Source organism: Xiphophorus maculatus, chromosome 21, assembly GCF_002775205.1.
Source record: "Xiphophorus maculatus strain JP 163 A chromosome 21, X_maculatus-5.0-male, whole genome shotgun sequence".
NCBI classification, from domain to species: Eukaryota; Metazoa; Chordata; class Actinopteri; order Cyprinodontiformes; family Poeciliidae; genus Xiphophorus; species Xiphophorus maculatus.
In genome coordinates this window covers 25,324,127-25,341,606 of record NC_036463.1, presented here as the reverse complement: position 1 = coordinate 25,341,606, position 17,480 = coordinate 25,324,127, and the positions used below count along the sequence as shown (strand labels likewise).

Genomic DNA, 17,480 nt, shown 5'->3' with positions numbered 1-17,480 from the left:
AAAGACATGGGTTGTTTTTGATATTTTCTCCGTTTTAAGCTTAAATAAATATACTTTAATGTTCTTCAACCAGACGATCAGAGTGAGAGCAGATTCCTCCTGAGCTGATCTTCCAGTTTCTAAATGTAAAATGTATTTCATGTTTTATGTCTCTGTCGTCTCCTGCAGGTGAAATATAAAGAAGGTGTGAAGGAGATCCAGAGCAGTTTGTACCATCAGATGCCTGAAACTACGGAAACCCAGATGGCCAAACATCTGTCAGAGCTGCAGAGTGACGTAGGAACAGAAACCTTTATAGAGAACAGAAAGTTTTACATTCAGTTCTGGAAAAATACACAGAATGCTTTAATAACTAACCATTCAGAAAAATATGATGTTAATCTTTGTGAACTTTTCTGCAGAAATCCTGAAAAAACAGATAATAATGAGCCGATAAAATAAAAACTGACTGGAGGATCTCAGTAAATGAATTAAATGTATTTCTGTTGTTCAGATGAAATATAGAGAAGCAGGAAAGAAGCAGATCAGCAGCTGCCTTTACTCTCTGCTGCCTGCGACTCTGGAGACGCAACACGCTAAAGAGACGGCTGAGCAGCTGAGCCAGGTCAGAGCAGAACACCCAGAGTAATCAGAGTAACACCTGCTAGTTACAGTTACTCAGAGTAATCAGAGTAACACCTGCTAGTTACAGTTACTCAGAGTAATCAGAGTAACACCTGCTAGTTACAGTTACTCAGAGTAATCAGAGTAACACCTGCTAGTTACAGTTACTCAGAGTAATCAGAGTAACACCTGCTAGTTACAGTTACTCAGAGTAATCAGAGTAACATCTGCTAGTTACAGTTACCCAGAGTAATCAGAGTAACATCTGCTAGTTACAGTTACCCAGAGTAATCAGAGTAACATCTGCTAGTTACAGTTACCCAGAGTAATCAGAGTAACATCTGCTAGTTACAGTTACCCAGAGTAATCAGAGTAACATCTGCTAGTTACAGTTACCCAGAGTAATCAGAGTAACACCTGCTAGTTACAGTTACCCAGAGTAATCAGAGTAACATCTGCTAGTTACAGTTACCCAGAGTAATCAGAGTAACATGTTTATGTGAAATCTGAGCAGCTGAAGTACCAGGAGAGCAGCAGGAAGGAAATGTCCAGCAGCCATTATGCCACCATGCCGGAGACGTCAGAGACCAGCTTCGCCAGAGAGATGAGCGACCTGCAGAGTGAGGTAAGCAGCGTCATGTGACCCGATCAGATCCAATCAGATCCACCATGTCGACCTGAAACTCGTCCTCAACAGGAAGGCCTTTAACCTTTAACCTTTAACCTCCAGCTCACATTTGGTTTAATGAGAAAATGGATAAACCTTCTATGGAATAATGACAGTGTCATTCTTCTGAGTGCTGTAGCTAATGTTTGATATGCTAATACTGTTAGCATTACCATTATGAATTATTACATTCCTGCTTTATTTAGGTTCCAGGACAGTTTCAGTTTTTAACATGCAGTCAAAACCAAACAGTTTCTTATTTTTTATCAGCTGAACATGTCGTAATTTGATCTCCATCCTCCATCCTCTGCTGTTCCTGAAGCAGAGTGAAGCTGAAGCTGAGCTGCAGCGTCTCGGATGTTTCTGCTCTGATTAGCATCACAAAGACGATCAAAGAGTCGCAGCATTTTAATGCCGATGAGGCGATTCGCTCAGAGTTAACGAGGTTCTGCTCAGCACCGGCCCGATCCGCCGGGAAAATGTTCTGGAAGAGCAGAGAGGAATGAACAGAAACATGTTCATGTTAGTTATGATGAACTGGATTATTAATCTCCTGCTTTGTGTTGAAGGTTAAATACAAGCAGGACGGGATGAAGAGCGTCGCTCAGAGTCTCTACAGTCGGCTGCCGGAGACGGCTGAGATGAAGTTCGTTAGAGACGTTTCTGAGCTGCAGAGCGAGGTGAGCCAAACCAACCGGGTCGGGCTGCAGAACCAACCGGGTCGGGCTGCAGAACCAACCGGGTTGGGCTGCAGAACCAGAACCAACCGGGTCGGGCTGCAGAACCAGAACCAACCGGGTCGGGCTGCAGAACCAGGACTGAAATACATAAACTCAACGCAGCTAATCTGAGACATTCAGCCGAAACAGGAAACCAAAAGTTTATCTGGTTTCACAAAACGGATCTGAAAGTTTTATTTATTCTTTGCACATAAAAATATAGATACAGACAAGATAACCACAGAAGTGTGAATATTTTGACTCTTATATTAAATTCAAAGGTTCATAGCTAGTTTATAGATATTATTAAAGTAAATAAAGGTTTAAAAGCTCCTTTTGAATGTTTTGTTTGTTAATTTTTTTGGTCTTTGATTCTGTTGTAGATGAAATACAAGCAGAGCAGGAAGGAAGTGAGTCGCTCGCTGTTTTCCTCGCTGCCTGAGACTCTGGAGACGATTCACGCTAAAGAGGTTTCTGACCTGATCAATGAGGTAACGAACGTTTTACTGAAACATTTCACCTGAAACATCTCATTTATTGTAATCATGTTCTCACTCACACTAAACAGTAAAACATTTTTCTACAAATCTGTATAAACATACCTTAAAGAGTTGCTTTTACTCAAAATAACAAAAATATACATAGTTTTTCATTAATCAGTGATTTATGGTTAAACGACATAAAACCTGATTGTATATCTGTAGTTTAAAGCAGTGGGCTGAGTCCTGAGCCCTGTGGGACACCGTAGTTACTTTAAGGGATGTTTTTTAGTTTTCTGTGTGTTTTTCCCTCCAGAGGAAATACAGAGACTCTGTGAAGAAAGATCTGAGCTGCAGCCTCTTCCACCAGCTGCCACAGACGCTGGAGACGCTCCATGCTAAGGACGTCTGTGACCTGCTCAGCGAGGTTCCAGCAGAAATGGCTCCTAAAACCTGAATCTGTTTCCTCTCTGCAGGATGAAGAGCTGAAGCTCATCATCCTCTGTTTTCACTGTTTTCCAGGTCAAATATAAGGAAGACGGTAAGAAGGAGATGAATGTGAACCTGTACTCTGTGATGCCTGAGACCATCGACACGCAACACGCCAGGGAGGCGTCAGAGCTGCAGAGCGACGTACGGGACTTTGACTAGGACAGCAGAGTAACGCTGATCAAACAGCAGAATAAATGAATAAAACAGCAGGAAGTAATAAATAAAACCCAAAACTGATGAAAATAAACATTGTTTTATTCACAGATAATAACTAATATGATTTGTTTTACTGTCACTTATTATATTTTAAATGAAAATGAATTTCATACATTTTCCATTAATGGCGACAATCAGTTGTGCCTCATAATTACTTTAAGCAAAATATGTTTCCTAATATTTACTTATCTAATTATAATAGTTCTTATTGTCTCTTTGCTAATCAGGAGAGTAATTTTTTTGTTTTATTTGTGAGTAAATGTGGGATTTAATATTTAAAACAGCCAATCATTTTGACTAATTGTTTCTGATTTCCTGTTTTGTGATTCACTCTGAATTATTTTTATATTTCTCGTTTCCTTTTCAGCTTTTAATGTTAAAGAAAAGTAAAACATCCATTTAAAGTTTATGAAGGTTTTGTATCGTCGTCTCCTGCAGGTGAAATATAAAGAAGGTGTGAAGGAGATTCACAGCAGTTTGTACCATCAGATGCCTGAAACTACGGAAACCCAGATGGCCAAACATCTGTCAGAGCTGCAGAGTGACGTAGGAACATGACGGCATTTCATTGGTTAAATTGTTTTTTACAGTCTGTAAATATAAAATAATCACATCATATTCTATAAATGACTTTTCCAGAACTTGGTAAAAACGCCTGAAAAGTCGTGAAACTGATCATTAAAATCTGGTTAATGGAGAAATTCTGGTTTAAATTTCCAGACCAAATACAAAGAAGCTGGAAGGAAAGAGATGAGGGACAATCTTTACTGTCAGCTGCAGAACAACATGGAGATCCAGAGAGCGAGAGAAACTGGCGAGCTGCAGAGTGAGGTGATGAAGATGATGAGGATTATGATGACAATTATTTCACATCTTTATGTAAAGATGTTTTAGCCAGAGTTTTAATCTTATTTTCATTAATTATATATATATATATATATATATATACAGTATATGTACAGTATATGTACAGTATATATATATATATATATATATATATATATATATATATATATATATATATATATATATATATATATATATTTCTCCTAGTTTATTTTTAATGATGTGAAATTAAATGAAAATAGAGTTATGTTCATTCATATGTGTGGCAGGAGCTTCTTCTGTCAGAACTTTATTTATAACTTAAAGATGATGATCACGTTTGTAGTGATCATAAAGTACAGAACAATATTCACTGCTACATGTGGACTATCTTCAAAAGATGTTGTCCTTTTTTGTTTTAAACAAAGAGAATATTAATTTATGACAAAACAAAGCTAAAGGTACTGAGTGGTAAGCCTTGTGGAACACCACAGCTGAGGAATGATGTGTTTTAGTGTCATTAATGTGATGCTATCTGCAGTTTTTAACAGTTTTTTATCGTTTAACATGTTTATTTGTTTTAACAGATTAAATATAAAGAAAGTGGGAGGAAGAAAATGTCCGACTCTTTGTACTCGACTCTCCCTGACACTCTGGAAACCAGCTTCACCAGAGACATGACTGACCTACTGAGTGAGGTAAATGAAATTAAATACATCACAGATTCATGTTTTCTTCTGCTTCTCTGGATTATTTGTTGCTTCTGGATTTGCTTGTAGTTTATAGATTCATTTTATTTACAGTAAATAAAACAGATTTATTGGTTGGAAAAATCAATATATTGATTTTCTACCTATTTAAATGTTTCCTTTCATTAACTCTGTAAATCTGATTGATTTGAACTGATTCTCTGACTGAAATGTGAAACAGTTTTTGGTTCTGAAGTGGATAAATGAAGCCGCCATTTAATCTGAGATTATTATATTATTGTTATTATGATTATTAGATTTATGAGTTTTTACTTTTATTTTCAGTGTTTTTCATTTTGTTTTCAGAACAAATACAAAGAGGAGGGGAAGAGGAATCTGGCTCAGAGTTTTTACTCTCAGCTTCCAGAAACAGCAGAGACTCAGTTCGCTAAAACCGTCTCTGAGCTGCAGAGTCAGGTAATCAGAGCTTCATCATATAAAACATAAACCGCCTCATGAAGCAGAGCAGTTTCCAGATGACAGACATGTTTCAGATGAATCAGTTTAAACGAGGAGAACTGATTCTTTTTGTTCATAATCAGATGAAATATAAGGAATCAGGGAAGAAAGAATGGATGAACTCTCTGTACTCGACTCTACCGGAGACTCTGGAAACGCAGCGCGCTAAGGAGGCGACGCAGCTGCAGAGCCAGGTAACCCGCTCCTCTGTCACACCGCATGAACCAGTCCAACGCTGGGAACGCGACCTCTGACCTCCAACAACCTCTGACCTCCAGCCACTTATAGAACCGCATTTAGCAGGAACCGACAGAAAGAGTCTCGTCTGACTCTTCAGTCAATTTTTATTTCCATCGTTGCTTCGGTTTATTTGTTTGATTTCCATTTATAGAAATTCTGTTCCCAACAGAATTATAATAAGGTTGAGATCTGAACTTTGACTGGACCATTTGCAACATTTGTTTGCTGTTTATGATCATTGATGACCCAGTTAGAGGGAATAAACAGACAGACAGATGGTTCTGGAGTATTTACTGTACAAACGTCTGTTTTCACTGCAGCCTGATGCGTGTGTGCGTGCGTGTGTGTGTGTGTGTGTGTGTGTGTGTGTGTGTGTGTGTGTGTGTGTGTGTGTGTGTGTGTGTGTGTGTGTGTGTGTGTGTGTGTGTGTGTGTTGTTCCTCCAGCTGACATACAAACAGAACCAGCCGGTCGGATCCAGTCTCTTCCACCTGATGCCAGAGACCATCGACACGCAGTTTGCCCGGCAGCAGACGGAGATGCTGAGTGAGGTGCCACTTCCTGTCTGCTCACCTCCACTTCCTGTCTTTAAGCTGTGATTCTCTCTGCCCTGATCCTGCTGGTATAAAACATAATGGATGATTCTGATTGGTTTCCTGACCAGGTGAAGTACAAATCAGACGGGATGAAGGACCTGAGCCTCTCGCTGTTCTCTCTGCTTCCTGAGACTCTGGACATGCAGAGAGCCAAAGAGCTGCAGGAGCTGCAGAGCCAGGTGGGAACATCATCATCATCATCATCATCATCATCATCATCATCATCATCATCATCATCATCATCGTTTCTGCCCTCACAGCTAACAGCAGCTACACTAAACATCCAAACTGGATATTTCTCAGTTCTGTTTCAGTCTGAAGCGACAGGAGAAAAAAGCTAAAGTTTCTCCCGACGGTTCAGAGGAGAAACTGTTGAGCTGAAACTGTTTTTACTCTTCAGGCAAAATACAAAGAGGCCAGTAAGAAGCAGAGTTCATCGTCTCTGTACCACACACTGCCTGAAACTCTGGAGACGCAACACGCCAAGGAGGCGACGCGGCTGCAGAGCCAGGTACAACGAGACACTGCAGTTCCTGCTGATAACGTCGGGTTTTCTAGAACAACTTGGATTAAATCAATGAAAGGGAACTGATGATCTCTGCTATGTTGGCCAACTTTGTCTCTTTTAGCTGCTTTATAAAGAAGGAGTGAAGAAGGAGCTGCAGTGTCCGGTTTACCACCAGCTTCCTGAAACCCTGGAGACGCAGTTGGCCCGCGAGGTCGGCCACATGCAGAGCCAAGTAGGAGCAAACGGAGAGGGGCGGAGCTTAAAAGTCACCTGATTACTGACAAACTGACATCCAGCAGGAACCAGGAAGAGTTCAAAATGGATCCTAGATGGAAAACACCTAGAATAAATGCTTTAAAATCCATATCAACCTTTAATTTGTGGTAAAAATCTGAATCTGTTCAGAAACAACAAAATATCAAACAACAAATAAACCTTAATATGCTTTTATACACGCAGTGGAAACTGTCTAAGATTATATAGATCAGCAAATGTAGCTTCTGATTTTATAGTTCTATTTGCTGATCCAAACTGGTCAAAATGATCTGCTCTTCATAAAATAATGGAATATTTATTCACTATTTTGATTGTTTCTGACCAAAAAGCAAACAAAATTTATTCCAGAAATTATTCTGTTTAAAGGTTTAGTTTCTTTAATGGGAATGAAATTAAAATAAGAAACAATAATGAGGCAGAAAACGTGATGGAGAAGATTATTAATAATAATAATAATAATCATGTTCCTCTGACTGCAGCACAGATACACAGCGGAGGGGAAGCAGCTTCTCTCTCAGAGTTTTTTCTCTCAGCTGCCAGAAACCAGAGACATCAGGTTGGCTAAAGCCGCCGCTGAGCTGCAGAGCCAGGTGAGCAGAAACTTCTGGATCCTTAGGAACCAGTCCGTCTTCTTCATCACAGCGTCAGCTCTGTGATGAAGAGCTGAGGCTGTGATGAAGAGCTGAGGCTGTGATGAAGAGCTGAGGCTGTGATGAAGAGCTGAGGCTGTGATGAAGAGCTGAGGCTGTGATGAAGAGCTGAGGCTGTGATGAAGAGCTGAGGCTGTGATGAAGAGCAGACGCTGCTGCAGGCTCAGACGGTTAAACTCTGTTTTCAGAACAAATACAAAACGTCCGGTCAGCAGCAGGACGGCAGCAGCTTCTTCTCTGTGATGCCAGAAACTCTGGAGACCCGACATGCCAAGCAGGTTTCTGAGATGCAGAGCCAGGTACACACACACACACACACACACACATTTAGAGAGGCTAACTAACCCAACACTCATATCTTAGCCTACAGGAAGCTGGAGAACCCAGAGAGAACCTTCATGTTCTGGTTTTACAGCCATTTGTTGCTGATTTTGTCTCATTATGATTTATTATTTTGATCAGCTTCCATAATGAAATGTTTAATTTTAAACATTAAACTGTGATGCTGTGTGAACCAGCCTGCAGGCTCCTGACTTTCCTGCTGTTTCTTACCGGCTGCTTGTCGTCTGTCAGCTGAAGTACAAGTCGGACCTGAAGCTCCAGTCCAGTTTGTTCTCCAGCCTTCCTCAGACGCTGCAGACCCAACGGGCCAAAGAGGTGACCGACCTGCAGAGCCAGGTGAGCAGCTGGTCGCTCTGCAGGTAGAACAGCAGAACGTGAAAATAATAGAAAGATAATAATATTATCTGATATGATGAAATGACATCATCATGTGTTAAAACTTTAGTTCAGATCAATTTATCACCAACAACCTCAAACTGATTCCTCTCATCATTTCAACTTTTACTTTTTTATCATGTTGAAGCTAAAGACATTTATATATTTATTATTATAACCAGAATAAATAAATATGATAAAAGTGTAAGAAAGCAGCTAGCATGAGGCAGAAGAAGCTACGATCACAACTCAGGATAAATTCATAAAATGATGGATTATGTTGTGATGTCAGAGAAATGTTCAGAATCCAGGAAACATTAAGACTCAGCAAACCGGCACCTTATGGAGAGATTTAAAAGTTATTTACTCTAAACTATCAGTTCATTATTATAAATATAAACTTGGCTGAAACAGATTCCTTCCATCAATCCACCAGAATAACTTTATTTATTTTATCTCAGTGATTCTCCTCATAATCGGCTGTCGTGGTTTAACCAGGCTTTACTTCTTCTGCATTAAAATAAATCTTATTCTGCCTTTTATGGTACCTGGAGTTTTTCACAACATGTTATTTTTCCTTAAATGTCTAAAATCTCAGGTTTGATGATTTATTTAATGCTGGAGACATTTATTAGCTGTGTTGCTGCTGCAGGTGAAGTATAAGCAGAAGGACTCGTCGTCTCTGTACCAGCTGCTCAGTGAGACGCCGGAGACGCTGCGGTCCCGGCAGCTGATGGAGGTCCAGAGCCAGGTGCGGCTCGGCTCTCTGAAACCTGCTGCTGCTCTCTGCCTCTCTGCTCAGCTGCTCCTGTCCTGCAGGTCAAGTACAGGAAGGAGCTGGAGGATCTGCCCTGCACACTGTTCGCTCAGCTGCCTGAAACCCTGCAGACGCAGTTTGTTAAAGAAATGGCCGAGACGCACAGCGAGGTGAAAACCTGCAGCTGACATCTGATAAGATTTAAAAATATATTTAGAGCTTCAAACTGCCGTCTGATTGGTCTGCTGCTGATAAATCTGACCAATGAAGTCAGAGAATGCCCCAGCAGCAGATAGAGGTCAGAGGTCAGGGTGATAAGGAGGCTGACTGGTGTGTCTCTCCTGTTAGGTGAAGTACAAGCAGGCGGCGAAGGAGCAGGCGGCGTCATCTCTTTACTCCTCGCTGCCTGAGACCCTGGAGACGCGACACGCTAAAGACGCTGCAGCGCTGCAGAGCCGCGTGAGTTCCTGTCCTTCCTGTTCCTCCGTCTGACTCAACCAGCAGGTAAATGGACTCACTGCGTCGCTCTGGATCTTCGTCCCAACAGAAAAAATACTCAGAAGAAGGAAGGAAGGAGATGAGCTGCCCTCTGTACGCCCAGCTGGCTGAAACGGCAGAAACTCAGTTTGCCAGAGAGGTGACAGAAATCCAGAGTGAGGTACGGTTCAGAACTTCCTCTGCTTCCTCCGGCAGCATGTTGTGGGTCAGAACATGTTGTTGGTTTAGTTTCTGGGTCTGTGTTCTGTTCTGACCCGACCCGTCATTTCTGTCTAATGGGAGAAAATATCATCACCTGCATGGCTTAGTTTACAAACTATCAGTTGCAAAAAGCTCAGTGTGAAAACAAACTGGACCAGTTTTGGTTCGGATCAAACAAGCGGAGCGTCTGGTGTAAACACAGCCTGGTTCAGAACCCAGGATGATCTGGAGGTTCCGGAACCTCTGGGTTTCCTTTCTGGGTCTGTTGAGGTTTGCTACTTCCTGAACAGTAACGTAGTGACAACATGTAGATAAAAGATTTTCCTGCTTTTGAATCTTCAGAACAAATATAAGGAAGGAGGGAAGAAGATCCAGACGGTCAGCGTTTACTCTCAGCTCCCAGAAACCAACCAAACCCAGTTTGCTAAAAACGTTTCTGAAATCCAGAGTGAGGTGAAACCAAACGTTTTCTGAGATCAAACTCTGACGCTGAAATGTGTGCCTGTCTCTTTAAATCCTGCTGTCGGGTTTCAGGTGAAATATAAAGAGTCAGGAAAAAAAGAAACGTCCAGCAGTTTGTACTCGAAGCTTCCTGAGACTCTGGAGACGCAGCATGCTAAAGGCGCTACGCAGCTGCAGAGCCAGGTCCGCACCTTCATCACTCCTCTTCCTCACACACCTTCATCACTCATCTTCATCGCTCCTCTTCCTCTCGGTTCATGTTTCCAGGTGAAGTACAAGCAGCCGCTCAGCGTCTCTCTGTTCCACCGCCTTCCTGAGACGACGGAGACGCGGCTCGCCAAGGAGCTGAGAGATGTTTACAGCCAGGTAAACCCTCGGCCCCGTCACCGTGGGCGTCGCCATGGAGACGCTGCAGTCAGCTGTGATTGGTTGATTCCTTCAGGTGAAGTACAGAGAGGAGGGGCAGAAGGAGAGGAGCAGGAGCCTTTACTCCCGCCTCCCGGAGACGGAGGAGACGCAGCGGGCCAGAGAGACGGCCCAGATCCAGAGCCAGGTGACGACCCTGAACGCATCGCTGAACATCCGTCTGTCTGTCAATCAATCAATCAATCAATCAATCAATCAATCAATCAGTTTACACTTTCTAAGTTTTCATATTTTCACCTGGCTTACAGAAATGAATGAATGAAATGTTTTAAATTTTGACATAAAAAATGTTCTTCAACATTAATAGTTAATGAATCTTCATAGTTCATTTTATTTTGTTTGTGTCCTCACATAAACCTCTTAATAGGTTTACTAAATATATTTATGTTATCTGTCTGTCCTAGTCAAAGTACAGGAAGGACCTGGAGGATCTGCCCAGCTCTCTGTTCTCTCTGCTGCCTGAAACTCTGCAGACGCAGTTTGTTAAAGAAATGAGCGAGACGCACAGCGAGGCGAGAGAGAAATGATTTTATTCATATTTATTCTTTATGTTTTATTGTTTCCTTTTACTGTTTCATCCTACAGAGTCACAGAAATAACTGGTTTCTCTGTCAATAAGTAGAATCATGCCACATATATTTGTGTTTCATTTCATTTATTTTTCTGGATACTTTATTAATTTTTTGACAGTTTCTGCTCCTTTGACCTCTGCAGGTTAAATACCGGGAGGCCAGCAGGCAGCAGGGCAGCAGCGCTCTGTTCCACCGGCTGCCCGACACGCTGGAGACGCGCCGCGTTAAAGACGTCACTGAGCTGCAGAGCGAGGTGAACACATGAATTATTCACCCCTCCACTTTTCAGCCCTGAATATTTCAGCCTAAAACATCAGAACGGCTCGTTCCCATCATTCCTTATGTTCAGTTGTTCTCTGGTTCCTTTTAAAAACAAAGTTAAACCAGTTTTTTCTCTCTAAGTGAAGCTGCAGCTGCAGACAAACTCTAATGATGAATCTTTTCATTTCTCTGTTTGTGAGAAGAACCAGAACCAGAACCAAACATTTATGCATAAAAATCAGATTCTGGAGCAAAACCAGAAACATAAACAGAGAAACAACCTGAACAAATTAATCTGTTGCTGCTGTAGTTTGATGCATTAACATGTTTTCTTTTCACAAATAATTCTTGAATCATCTGATTTTAATACAGAATACAGCTGAGCATCATGCTGCTGTGAATATAAAGTTAAACCCAGTGGTCTGAGCTCAGCACCCTGTGGAACTCCATGTCAGACTGTTTCAGTCTCATTAATGGTTTAAATGGGTCCAGTTCGGTTCCGTTAATTCAGTGTATAGTTAAAGTCCAGATCTGAGCCGTTGAGCTTCTGTTTGTGTTGCAGAATAAATACAAGCAGAGCGGGAAGAAGTTCCTGTCGACTAGTTTCTACGCTCAGCTGCCACAGACTGCAGAGACGGAACTCGCCGCCAAGATGGCCGACCTGCTGAGCGAGGTGAAAGGTCACCTCCTGGTTTCTGTTTGCAGGAAAAGGTTCCTGTGACGTCCTGATTCTCTGCATCGTTTCGTCTTTTCCTGCAGAACAAATACAAAGAGGACGGCATGCAGAGCCGCTCACACAGCCTCTACTCCCAGCTGCCGGAAACCGCAGAGATCAGCTTCGCTAAAACCGTTTCTGAGCTGCAGAGCGAGGTGAGAACAACTCAGACCGGGTCGGAGTCCCACTTCCTGTCTGAACGTTTGACTGATGACGGTTTGTCCAGGTTAAATACAAGGAGGCCAGCAGGAAGGAGGCGGGCAGCTGCCTGTACCACCAGCTGGCTGAAACTCTGGACACTCAGCATGCGAAGGAAGCCACAGAGCTGCAGAGTGAGGTACGGCGCTGAGAGAGGACCGGTCCGAAACCAGTCCAAACCAGCCCAACCGGTCCGAAACCAGCCCAACCGGTCCGAAACTAGCCCAACCGGTCCGAAACCAGTCAAACCAGTCCCAAACCAGCTGAACCTCATCAGGTTCTGATCTGCAACCAAACTCCACTTCCTCCTGGATTCACTGTCATCCACCTGAAAACTTTTATACAACTCTGGGCTGTTCAGGTCCAGAGGTCATAAATCCTTCAGTCCCTGAAATTATGTCAACTTGATCAGGAGAAAAGGTCAAAGGTCGTTATTTCCCCTCTGATCCAAACTACAGCTCATCTGAATCCAGATCCAATGAGGCGTAACATTTTTTATCTAATAACTTCCTGTTAGAGCTGCTGTTTCTGGACCGGGCCAGTGATGGTACCAAAACAGATTCCTGCTCTGGTACCGTCACAGATTAATTCACAGGAACCAACTCAGTCAGTCAGGCAGGCAGCAAACCCAAAGTTTGAAATAACAAAACATTGAGAATGAAGGGATTTATATATATATTAAACTGACTTGTATCAAACTTTGAGCTGTTTTCCGCCTGCAGGTGAAATACAGAGAAGGTAAGAAGGACCTGAGCTCCAGCCTGTTCTCTCTGCTGCCCGAGACGGATGAGATGAAGTTCGCCAAAGTCGTGACGGAGCTGCAGAGCGAGGTGGGATGAGTGCAGCTCAGAGTAAAAAATGTTAAAACTTCTTTAATAATCAGTATAACTTTATGTTTTGCTGCAGAATAAATACAAGCAGAAAGGCAGGGAGGAGATCAGCAGCACCGTTTTCCACCAAATGCCTGAAACCAGAGAGACGGAGTTTGTCAAGCAGATCTCAGAAATACACAGTGAAGTAAGACAGTCTGACACCTTAATGTGTTTTCATTCACAGAATGTAGTAACAGTTTATTTATTTCTATGTATTATTTGTGTTTCTGTCGTTGTCAGTATAAGAAGGACCTGCAGGATCTGCCCAGCTCTCTGTTCGCTCTGCTGCCTGAAACTCTGCAGACTCAGTTTGTTAGAGAAATGAAGGAGACGCACAGCGAGGCGAGTTCACATCCAGGAAACATCTGTTTTATTACGACCAAGAACAAACATTTACATCATATTACAGGAAAACCTGGTCATCTGTCTGGGAGACAGTGTTTTTATAAAATACGATTTCATTATTCATTCTGATTATGTTGGTTAGGAAATATAATTAGAGTGTACTACAGAAAGTTTTAAATGTTCTTCTGTAGCCTAAAGCAAGGTAACCGCAGCAACTTCTGTACATGAAAATATAAACCTGTCAGGTGTAATTTTAGGTTTTTGTTTTTCAGAATAAGTACAAGGAGGCCAGTAGAAAGGATCTGGTTCAGTCTCTGTACTCTCAGCTTCCTGAAACCAAAGAAACTCAACATGCCAAGCAGCAAACTCAGCTGTGCAGCGACGTACGTCCAGCAGTTTCACCGGCTTCCTTCACGGCTTTACGTCTCTTATTCCAACGAGGAGAATTCAAATCTGCTGCTCTGGACAGAACCGGTTCAGGTCAGTTCGTTTTCCAGGAGCTTTTCTGGTCTTATTGTTGGTTTGTTGCAGAAAGCGTACAGAGAGGAGGGGAAGAAGGAAGCGGGTCGCTGTCTGTATGCCCAGATGCCCCAAACCATCGAAACCGTCTTCGCCAAGGAGGTGACCAAGGCGCTGAGTGACGTAAGAAACAATAAATGTTTATGAGTTAAAGTCTTGATTGAAGCAGGATTCACTTTGATAAACGTCCTGTTCTCTGTTGGGTTGGTTATTATTATTATTATTATTATTATTATTATTATTATTATTATTATTATTAACGAATCCACTCACATCTAAAACCTGAACCTTTTCCTAATTAATCATGAACTCCTCCCCCCTCCACCTCCACGCCTCGTTAGCGCCACCCGGGGGAAAAGCATCACCTGACAGGAACTGAGTTCACAGAGATCTGGAGTCAGTGGTAAAACGTGAGGATGCTGGAGCAGATGGAGGGATTTTATTGCCCCGCTGCCCCCGGTGGGGTGTGATGGGAGCTCTGCTGTTGTTTTATCTGCAGACGTGTGAAAACAGCAGCTGCTGCTGCCTGGAGGCTCAGATGTGACCTACTGACCCCAAACCAGAAACTCGGCACAGCGGCTTCAGATGAGGAATAATAGCTTTTATTTTTACTGAAGAAGATATTAAATCATTTATTTAAAATATAGAAGATTCAGCCTTTAATTAATGTTTGGAGAGACGAAGAAAATCACATTTTTAAGATAAAAAAACAGATGGCGTCTCTAGAATCTATAGGAAATAAAACTATATTTGTTATTTTATAAATTGATCAGTTTAAAAGATTTTAAGTGATAATTTATGGCTTCCTGTGACATTTTATTTATCAGAGTTTTCAAAATGGGAAAGGCGTGAGAACATCTCATTCAACTAATAATAATAATAATAATAATAATAATTTTCTCATGAAAACTCTTCGCTGTCAGTCTGTCGGCTGCTCTGATTGGCTCCAGGTGATTTCTCAGGTGAATCATCTTAACTCTGATCTGAGCTGCAGCTCCACACATCATGACCCCCGTTTGGCTGCTGTGGGTGAACTGGGTGAACTGGGTGAACTGGGACGGAGGCCTGATGCTTTACTGGTTTCAGGTCGCCTGACTGAGCGATGCCTCACCAACTGGAGCGTGACATCAGAGCCTCTGTCTGCGTCTGCAGGCGGTTAAACTGTGTCAGCAGAAACCAGCCAATCACAGGCTGCGTCTCATTCTGCAGAAATCCTACAAGGAGAAGTTCAACCGTGAGAAGGGGAGGAGCGACTACAGCGGCATGAAGACGCTGCCGGAGGTGGAGCACGCCATGGAGGTCGCCAAGAAGCAGAGCCATGTAAACACGCCGTTTCCACGGCAACACAAACACACGCTATTACAGCCTGGATGATTTTCATACAGATTAGTTTTAATCTGTCTGTGACTCTGACCTCAGATCAGCTACAGGAAAGGTAGAGAGGAACTCCACCGCTACAACCCGGCGCCAGACCGGCCCGACATCATCAGCGCCGCCAACGCAGCCAAGCTGGCCAGCGACGTGAGTCCGCTGCAGCGTCCCATCATGCTCTGCACTAGTTTCCATGACAACAGCCGTGTTAGCGGCCGTCCTCTGAGGCTGAAGATTAATTATAGAAGACGCTGCAGACGAACTCGTGTCGACTTTAAACGAGTCCAGGAATGTTTTACAGGACAGATGTGAGCTCAGCGGCTTTAACTCAGGATTTGTTTGAGCCGTCAGTCCAGCTGCAGGCCGGAGCTCAGGTGTTCAGGAGTTCAGGTGTTCAGGTGTTCAGGTGTTCAGGTGTTCAGGTGTTCAGGAGTTCAGGAGTTCAGGTGTTCAAGTGTTCAGGTGTTCAGGTGTTCAAGTGTTCAGGTGTTCAGGAGTTCAGGAGTTCAGGTGTTCAAGTGTTCAGGTGTTCAGGTGTTCAAGTGTTCAGGTGTTCAGGTGTTCAGGAGTTCAGCTGTTCAGGTGTTCAGGTGTTCAGGTGTTCAGGTGTTCAGGAGTTCAGCTGTTCAGTTGTTCAGGTGTTCAGGAGTTCAGCTGTTCAGGTGTTCAGGTGTTCAGGTGTTCAGGTGTTCAGGAGTTCAGGTGTTCAGGAGTTCAGGAGTTCAGGTGTTCAAGTGTTCAGGTGTTCAGGTGTTCAGGAGTTCAGGTGTTCAAGTGTTCAGGTGTTCAGGTGTTCAGGTGTTCAAGTGTTCAGGTGTTCAGGTGTTCAGGAGTTCAGGTGTTCAGGAGTTCAGGTGTTCAAGTGTTCAGGTGTTCAGGTGTTCAGGTGTTCAAGTGTTCAGGTGTTCAGGTGTTCAGGTGTTCAGGAGTTCAGCTGTTCAGGTGTTCAGGTGTTCAGGTGTTCAGGTGTTCAGGAGTTCAAGTGTTCAGGAGTTCAGGTGTTCAGGTGTTCAAGTGTTCAGGTGTTCAGGTGTTCAGGTGTTCAGGAGTTCAGCTGTTCAGGTGTTCAGGTGTTCAGGAGTTCAAGTGTTCAGGAGTTCAGGTGTTCAGGAGTTCAGGTGTTCAGGTGTTCAAGTGTTCAGGTGTTCAGGTGTTCAAGTGTTCAGGAGTTCAGGTGTTCAGGTGTTCAGGTGTTCAAGTGTTCAGGAGTTCAGGTATTCAGGTGTTCAGGTGTTCAAGTGTTCAGGAGTTCAGGTATTCAGGTGTTCAGGTACCTGACAGGTGAAGCTGACAGAGTTTAACCGACTGCAGAGAACAAGAGAGAAAACAGATTCTTCTGTTGTTGAATTTATTCATGAATTTATTTATGTTTTATGTATTTATTCTCCTTTCCAAGCAGTGAGACTTAAACTCATTGATATCAGATATCAATCATCAGATATTGATCATCTGAAATTGATCATCTGATATTGATCATCTGATATTGATCATCTGATATTGATCCCACTGGAAATAAAATAAAATCAGTTCAAATCAGCCGCAGTCTGAAGGAGACCCTCAGGAATCCTGTAGAAAGATTAAAACAGAGTCTGGCTGCCTGGAGGGAACCGGACCAGAGTCGGAACCGGATCAGAACCTGCTGTGATCCACAGGTTGCCTATAAGCGCAGCGCCAAGAAGCCGGCCTACAGCGATGAATCCGTCCTGGACAGAACCGACATCCTGCAGGCCAAGCAGGCCTCCAGGCTGGCCAGCCAGGTAACACACAGCCGCCCTACACCGGACCAGCCACACCTGCAGGGGGCGCTCACCTCTCTGTCCTGCAGGTGAAGTACAAGGAGAGCTTCGAGCGGCATTTAAAGGGCCAGCGTCCGCGCTACAACCCCATGGACTGCGTCTCCTTCAGACACACGCAGGCTGCAGCTGCTCTGGCCAGTCAGGTGGGGGCGCCATGTCTCACTGCTGAGCTGTGAGTTTTCTTTACATAGTGGACCCTCAGTGTTCACAGGGGGTCAGAGGTCACAGCTGTTCAGTTGCTTTAATCAGCCTGTCTGCCTAGTCAAAGTCCGGTTCGGTTGGTGAGGTGTGA

The 17,480-nt window shown here is 43.2% G+C and overlaps 1 protein-coding gene across 14 annotated transcripts in view; it reads left to right on the top strand.

Annotated features, from left to right (window-relative positions):
- Positions 1 to 17,480, top strand: part of nebl (nebulette) — a 54,082-nt gene that overhangs the window by 23,963 nt on the left and 12,639 nt on the right. For 4 of the 14 annotated variants that reach the window (XM_023326120.1, XM_023326118.1, XM_023326119.1 and 1 more), the window contains 41 exons: positions 169 to 276; positions 494 to 604; positions 1,118 to 1,228; positions 1,840 to 1,950; positions 2,373 to 2,480; positions 2,785 to 2,895; positions 2,991 to 3,101; positions 3,615 to 3,722; positions 3,897 to 4,007; positions 4,589 to 4,699; positions 5,057 to 5,167; positions 5,293 to 5,403; positions 5,895 to 5,999; positions 6,113 to 6,223; positions 6,445 to 6,555; positions 6,674 to 6,784; positions 7,308 to 7,418; positions 7,667 to 7,777; positions 8,052 to 8,156; positions 8,848 to 8,946; positions 9,015 to 9,122; positions 9,301 to 9,411; positions 9,500 to 9,610; positions 9,994 to 10,104; positions 10,186 to 10,296; positions 10,381 to 10,479; positions 10,556 to 10,666; positions 10,944 to 11,051; positions 11,254 to 11,364; positions 11,935 to 12,045; positions 12,132 to 12,242; positions 12,314 to 12,424; positions 13,008 to 13,115; positions 13,192 to 13,302; positions 13,398 to 13,499; positions 13,775 to 13,885; positions 14,034 to 14,144; positions 15,231 to 15,341; positions 15,441 to 15,542; positions 17,045 to 17,149; positions 17,218 to 17,331. The exons of 2 other annotated variants lie outside the window; for them this stretch is intronic. In XM_023326120.1, the coding sequence (XP_023181888.1) occupies positions 169 to 276; positions 494 to 604; positions 1,118 to 1,228; positions 1,840 to 1,950; positions 2,373 to 2,480; positions 2,785 to 2,895; positions 2,991 to 3,101; positions 3,615 to 3,722; positions 3,897 to 4,007; positions 4,589 to 4,699; positions 5,057 to 5,167; positions 5,293 to 5,403; positions 5,895 to 5,999; positions 6,113 to 6,223; positions 6,445 to 6,555; positions 6,674 to 6,784; positions 7,308 to 7,418; positions 7,667 to 7,777; positions 8,052 to 8,156; positions 8,848 to 8,946; positions 9,015 to 9,122; positions 9,301 to 9,411; positions 9,500 to 9,610; positions 9,994 to 10,104; positions 10,186 to 10,296; positions 10,381 to 10,479; positions 10,556 to 10,666; positions 10,944 to 11,051; positions 11,254 to 11,364; positions 11,935 to 12,045; positions 12,132 to 12,242; positions 12,314 to 12,424; positions 13,008 to 13,115; positions 13,192 to 13,302; positions 13,398 to 13,499; positions 13,775 to 13,885; positions 14,034 to 14,144; positions 15,231 to 15,341; positions 15,441 to 15,542; positions 17,045 to 17,149; positions 17,218 to 17,331 (4,476 nt within the window). Of the gene's footprint in view, positions 1 to 168; positions 277 to 493; positions 605 to 1,117; positions 1,229 to 1,839; positions 1,951 to 2,372; positions 2,481 to 2,784; positions 2,896 to 2,990; positions 3,102 to 3,614; positions 3,723 to 3,896; positions 4,008 to 4,588; positions 4,700 to 5,056; positions 5,168 to 5,292; positions 5,404 to 5,894; positions 6,000 to 6,112; positions 6,224 to 6,444; positions 6,556 to 6,673; positions 6,785 to 7,307; positions 7,419 to 7,666; positions 7,778 to 8,051; positions 8,157 to 8,847; positions 8,947 to 9,014; positions 9,123 to 9,300; positions 9,412 to 9,499; positions 9,611 to 9,993; positions 10,105 to 10,185; positions 10,297 to 10,380; positions 10,480 to 10,555; positions 10,667 to 10,943; positions 11,052 to 11,253; positions 11,365 to 11,934; positions 12,046 to 12,131; positions 12,243 to 12,313; positions 12,425 to 13,007; positions 13,116 to 13,191; positions 13,303 to 13,397; positions 13,500 to 13,774; positions 13,983 to 14,033; positions 14,145 to 15,230; positions 15,342 to 15,440; positions 15,543 to 17,044; positions 17,150 to 17,217; positions 17,332 to 17,480 lie in introns of those variants that run through there. 8 more of the 14 variants (XM_023326121.1, XM_023326126.1, XM_023326123.1 and 5 more) reach the window with 8 other exon arrangements.